Source organism: Cebus imitator, unplaced genomic scaffold (assembly GCF_001604975.1).
Source record: "Cebus imitator isolate Cc_AM_T3 unplaced genomic scaffold, Cebus_imitator-1.0 Scaffold75, whole genome shotgun sequence".
NCBI lineage: Eukaryota > Metazoa > Chordata > Mammalia > Primates > Cebidae > Cebus > Cebus imitator.
In genome coordinates this window covers 6,511,440-6,517,558 of record NW_016107390.1, presented here as the reverse complement: position 1 = coordinate 6,517,558, position 6,119 = coordinate 6,511,440, and the positions used below count along the sequence as shown (strand labels likewise).

The window sequence follows — 6,119 nt, the reverse complement described above, 5'->3', positions numbered from 1 at the left end:
AGCCTACATGTTAGTTCTACATTATTATTCTTCAGCAGAAAAAAAAAAAAAAAAAAAGAAAAAGAAAAAGAAAAAAATGGAGAGTCAACAGCCTGTCCAGAAAAGCCCGTGGGCCTTACTGCTGTGCATTCTACGAGTCTTTCCCAGAAGGTCCTTGGTACTTACAGCCTCATAGTCTGCGAGCTCCAGTCGTGCCTTGTTTTGCATTGTTCTCTTGCAGAGGTAAACAGCTGGAAGAAAAAAAATCAATCATTTCTTGCTTGCTTATCAACACCATGGCACTATGAGTACAAGTACAGCATTGTAAATCAAGACGTTTGCACCATTTCCCCACGTGGTAATTTCCAATCATTTTCTTAGACAAATAATAATTATGTCATAACATTATTATTGAAATTCAAGCACTGTGTCATTTATGGTATCCTATAAAAATAAATAAGCTAAGAAACTTGGTAACTTTCTTTTTTTGGAGACGGTCTTACTCTGTCACCCAGGCTGGAGCAAGTGCAGTGGCAAGATCCTTGCTCACTGCAGCCACAAACTCCTAGGTGCAAGCGATCCTTTCTCCTCAGCCTCCTGAGTAGCTGTGATTATAGGCGTGAGCCATCAAGCCTAGCTAATTTTACTATTATTATTATTTGTAGAGAGGCTTCTCGCTTTGTTGCCCTGGCTGGTCTTGATCTCCTGAGCTCAATTGATCCTTTTACCTTGGCCTCTCAACGTGCTGAGATCAGAGGCATGAGCCACCATGCCTGGCCTGTTTTTAAAATGTTTATTAAATGGTCATCACCATTTTTAGCATCTTCGACAAATAAGGGGATAAAATAAAACCTTTAAAAGAGTCATCAAGTGAATTTAAAAATCCATATATACAAATAAAATCATTTTGCAAAAAGGAAATGATGAATTAGTGGCACATTCAGTGATTCCCAGATTCCACTGTCAACTGAAAGGCTTTGTTCATGTACACTGAAGGCTTCCTGGCATCTTCTTTGCTTCATTTCAGAAGAGCCAATCTTCCATTGTTCTGTCACTAGCAGGAGGACACGGCATCTTACCTACCTTCCATAGAATTTCCTTTTTCCTGAGCATTCAGTGGCCTAGGCTACCATGGAAAGCCCCTCTGGGCAGCAGATGTATAGAACAGTGACAAGAGTGTTTCAATTGAGCAAATTTCTTCAATTATTCCTGGGTATTCTGGTGACTCCCATGGCAACCTCAAGACAGTCACAGCCCTCTCGTAGAGTCCTAATTGCCAGAATATTTTTGTCATTGCTTTCCACTCAATAGGTATGATATTTGAGTCTCATGAAACTCAAGATAAATTATATCTGTCCCAGATGCTGAGTAAAGGCATTGGATGAGGATTGTAAGGCTACCTCTCTGAGGTTGCCTTCGAAATATTGCCTTTGCATTACATTGCACCACCCTTAGTTTTGGATAATGACCTCCAGCTGGTATCATTAACGAAACATACAAAACAGAAAATTTGAGATCAGTGCAAACAGGGATACTATTTACTCAAGTTCTGTAAGGTTTCCTGTATGAAAGTCAAAGCAAAGGAGAGAGCCAACCACAGAATGATGCTGACATTCCTACAAATGCTAAGAACCCTACAATTAGTATTAGAACACATCTCTCTATTTTGAGACAAAGTCTCGCTCTGTTGCCCAGGCCGGAGTGTTACAGCATGGTTTGGACTCACTGCAAAATCCGCCTCCTGGATTCCAGTGATTTTCCTGCCTCAGCTTCCTGAGTAGCTGGGATTATAGGCACCTGTCACCATGCCTGGCTAATTTTTTTTTATTTTTAGTGGAGATGGGGTTTCACTATGTTCGCTAGGCTGGTCTCAAACTCCTGACCTCATGATCCACTCGCCTTGGCCTCCCAAAACTCTGGGATTACAGGCGTGAGTCATTGCGCCGGGTCAGAACACCTCTTTCTACAATTGACCATGATAATTTTATTGTCCTAATATTAGTAATTATTAAAAGTTAAACTTCAAAAACAAAAGTGACATGACACGTTCATTTCCTAATTGGTCATAACTGACACTCACTCCTGAAGGGCCTTGTACTGTAGAGGCCACTGTGACTTGAGTAAAATATCTAAAATGTTCTAAGCAGTTGTAAAAGAAATTGATGCGTATGTGAAATACTCCGGAGGGTGTCTCTTTGTGAGAGAAATATCAAATCTTCTTAAATATCTAATTGAATAATTTCAGCTTTCCTGTGGAATTACCTCTAATGAAATTTCAAGTCCCAGCTATGCGTTCCATCAATCACCCCTCCTGTGTCCTCCTGCATCCGCTTCTCCTTGCTTTATTGGTTCTGCCCATCTAATCTTTGTTCTTTGCAAAATCAGCTCCCTCTGGGGAAATGTTTCTCATCATTAGGTACACTAATGCATTAAAGCAAGAGTGGGTTGATTTTATTTTTTACGTGACTGCTCACAAAGACATTATGCATCCTGTAATACAAGTGTCCTATGATGTGATTTTCTTTAATTCTCTAGGGAACAAAATGAAGGTGTGGGCAGACAGTGCCAGGTATAAAGTAGTGGTATCACATATAGTTGTTGAATGAGTGAATTAAAAAATGAAAGAATAGGATAGCTTCAGAAGGAGCTATTTTGAGATCAAACCAACTTAAGTGATAAAATCTCCCTAAATGTCTACTTGATTCTTTGGTATAAAGAAAGACAAGAAGCTGGGCATGGCGGCTTGCTTCTGCAGTCTCAGCTACACTTGGGAAGCTGAGGAAGGAGGATCATTTGAGACTAGTAGTTTGAGGCTGCAGTGAGCTATGACTGCACCACTGCACTTCAGACTGGCCAACAGAGTGAAACTCTGTCTCTTAAAAAAATAAAAGAAAAAAAGAGGAAAAAGGTACATCTCTGAGTTAACAGTATAGAGAATCATCTGATTACTGTTGAAGATAGAGCAAATATGCTCTTGATTAGAGAGGTACTGACCTCATCAATCTAGTCCAGATACAGTTGCTGGATGTTGACAGGTACAGATAATACTTTTTATTCTTTATCAGCAGAGAGTACTAGCATTGGTCAAGATGTGGATGGAGCAGAAGGTCCAAGTAGATCAAAGAGGATTCCAGCTCAGGAAATTTCCCAGTTCATTAAAGATTGACTATGCACTTATGCATAGTCAAAACTACAGCTCAGGCCAAGTGCTTTTGTGCCAATCCTAATTATTGAGGCACTGAACATGCTCTGTGTGGTGCTATGTATAGACCCAGGCCCAGATCCAAAAGAGTGAATCTTTTTTAACATAACCCTGAATATTTCCTGCTGTGACAAAATACTGAAAATATCAACTAATGATGCCATTTCTGGGGTTCTATTTAAAATGCTTTCTATTATTGAAGACAATTTCAATACCAAGTTTAAATATATCTCCCCGCAGTAGTTTTCTGAGAGATCATAAGGAGACAATTTGGAAGACTTGGGAGGTCAAACAAGTAATTTAACAGGAGGCTATGCCACTCAGTGGGAGAAATTTTGGTAAGGCCAGAAGTGCCACTCCGGCTACAAATGCTGCAGAGATAAGGCATAGATTTTGACCCAAATGCAACTTAGAACTTAGATGGAAAAGTCAACGTTTCTGGATCACATCTTTGAGTAGAAACTGAATAGAAAGTGAGCGCTGACATCAGGTCTTCTGCTTTTATCTAATAAAGCTCTAGAGAAGCTGGAGAGGCCACTTAGACAGACACTGATGGCCATGACGAAAGTGTAAAGGCACATCACACAGGCCAGTGAGAAAATCTCTAAGACCCCAGTATCAAAAGGTGGAAAGAATAGGAATATCTCATTCACCAGGACTAGAACTATAAGAGTCTAATAAATATTCTTAAATTACCCAACTTACAACTCAGGTAATCCAATTAACTTACGTTGTTCATGCCATTCTACTTTCTTTTTTGAATCACTTAATGTTTAGTTTGTGACTAATTCTTCCCTTGTTCCAGAATTTTAAAGTCAGGCAGTTTGTATAATCTTGTCTCCCATGCTTGGGTAATTCAGAGTCCCAAGTTACTTGAGAGGTGGTAGGGTCATGAGGGTGGAGCCTTCCTTCAGGAGATTAGTGCACTTATTAATAGACTCAAAGGAGCTGGTTCACCCTTCTACTATGTGAGGACAGTGAGACGGTGCTGTCCATGCACCAGAAAGTGGGCCCTCCCCAGACATCAAATCGGTTGACACTTTAATCTTGGACTTTCCAACCTCCAGAATTGTGAGAAATCAACATTTGCTGTTTATAAACAAAACAAAACAAAAGGCTACCAAGTTATTATTATTATTATTTTGAGACCGAGTCTCACTCTGTCTCCCAGACTGGAGTGCAGTGGCATGATCTCAGCTCACTGTAAGCTCTGCCCCCTGGCTTCAAGCAATTCTCCTGCCTCAGCCTCCCTAGAAGCTGGGATTACAGGCACCTACCACCATGCCCGGCTCATTTTTGTATTTTTAGTTGAGACAAGGTCTCACCATATTGGCCAGGCTGGTCTTGAACTCCTGAGCTCAGCTAATCCACCCACCTCGGCCTCTCAAAGTTCTGGGATTACAGGCATTAGCCACCATGCCCAGCCAGTTACCAAGTTATTAACGAGAATGTTCATCTCAAGTAATGATCAAATAATCATGCAGCTTGTGGGTGAGAAGAAGTGTTAATGACTTCTTTCTCTCCTCTCCGACTCCTTCTGTGATTCCTGCCAAGAACCATGAACTGAGGACTCTAATCCTCCAGGGGCTGGGGCATAGGAGAGGAATGGGCAACACTGATTTTCTTACAATATTTTTCATTGGAATAGAACTTTATTATATTTGATGGAGAATTTGAATTTTATTGTTGAGATAAATCTGGTGTGTAACAAAAATAAATATGTGCTTCACAGGAGCTTTCCTTTATTTTTATTTTAAAATTCTAAAAATATTTTATTTGTATTTTTCATGGACAAATGAAAAATTGCACATATTTATGTTGTACTATGTGATATTTTGATATAGGCTACACGCTTTGGAATGACTAAATCAAGCTAATTAACATTTCCATCACTTTACACTCTTACCACTTCTTGTGATGAGAACTTTAAAAATGTACTCTGGATGGGTGTGGTGGCTCATGCCTGTAATCCCAGCACTTTGTGCGACCGAGGTGGGTGGATCACTTGAGTTCAGGAGTTCAAGATCAGCCTGGTCAACATGGTAAAAACTAATCTCTACTAAAAATACAAAAATTAGATGAGAGTCGTGGCAGATGCCTGTAATCCCAGCTACTTTGAAGGTTGAGGCAGGAGAATTGCTTGAACCTGGGAGGTGGAGGTTGCAGTGAGCTGAGATCACATCATTGCACTCCAGCCTGGGTGACAGAGCAAAACTCTGTCTAAAAAAAAAAAAAAAAAAAAAAAAATTCTATTCTCTTGACAATTTTCAAGTATTAATGGTAACTATCATCATCCTGCTACACATCAGTCTTCCAGAATTTAGTCCTCTAACTGAAACTTTGCACCCTTTAAGCAATATCTCCCCGCTCCCTGCTCCCAGCCCCTGGTAATCACCATTCTACTCTCTGCTTCTATGAGATAAACTGTTTTTTAGATTCCACACGAGTGACATCATGCAGTATTTGTCTTTCAGTGCCTGACTTATTTCACTTAACATAATGTCCTCCAGGTGCATCATGTTGCTGCTAATGATAGGATTTTTCTCTATTTTTTAAAGGCTGAATAGTATTTCACTGTGTATATATCCCACTGTGTATCTATCCCCCATTCATCTGTTGGTGGACCCTTGGGTTGATTCCGTATCTTGGCTATTGCGAGTAATGCTGCAATGAATGTGGAAGTTCAGGTATTGCTTCAAAATACTGATTTTATTTTCTCTGGATAGATATCCAGAACTGGAATGGCTGGATCCTATGGTAGTTCTGTGTTTCATTATTTGAGGAACCTCTGTACAGTTTTCCATAATGGCCGTCCGAACTGACATTGCCACCAACAACAGTGTCCCAGGTTTCTCTTTTCCCTACATCCTCCCCAACACTTGTTACCTTTCATCTTTTAGATCAAAGCCATTCTTACAAGTGTGAGGCGATATCTCAT

The 6,119-nt window shown here is 40.1% G+C and overlaps 1 protein-coding gene across 1 annotated transcript in view; it reads right to left on the bottom strand.

The window, feature by feature from the left end:
- The window catches only part of RGS7 (regulator of G protein signaling 7), a 532,072-nt gene that overhangs the window by 84,879 nt on the left and 441,074 nt on the right, over positions 1-6,119 (bottom strand). Inside the window, exon 7 of the mRNA XM_037739855.1 lies at positions 166-230. Within this exon, the coding sequence (XP_037595783.1) occupies positions 166-230 (65 nt within the window). The remainder of the gene's footprint in view (positions 1-165; positions 231-6,119) is intronic.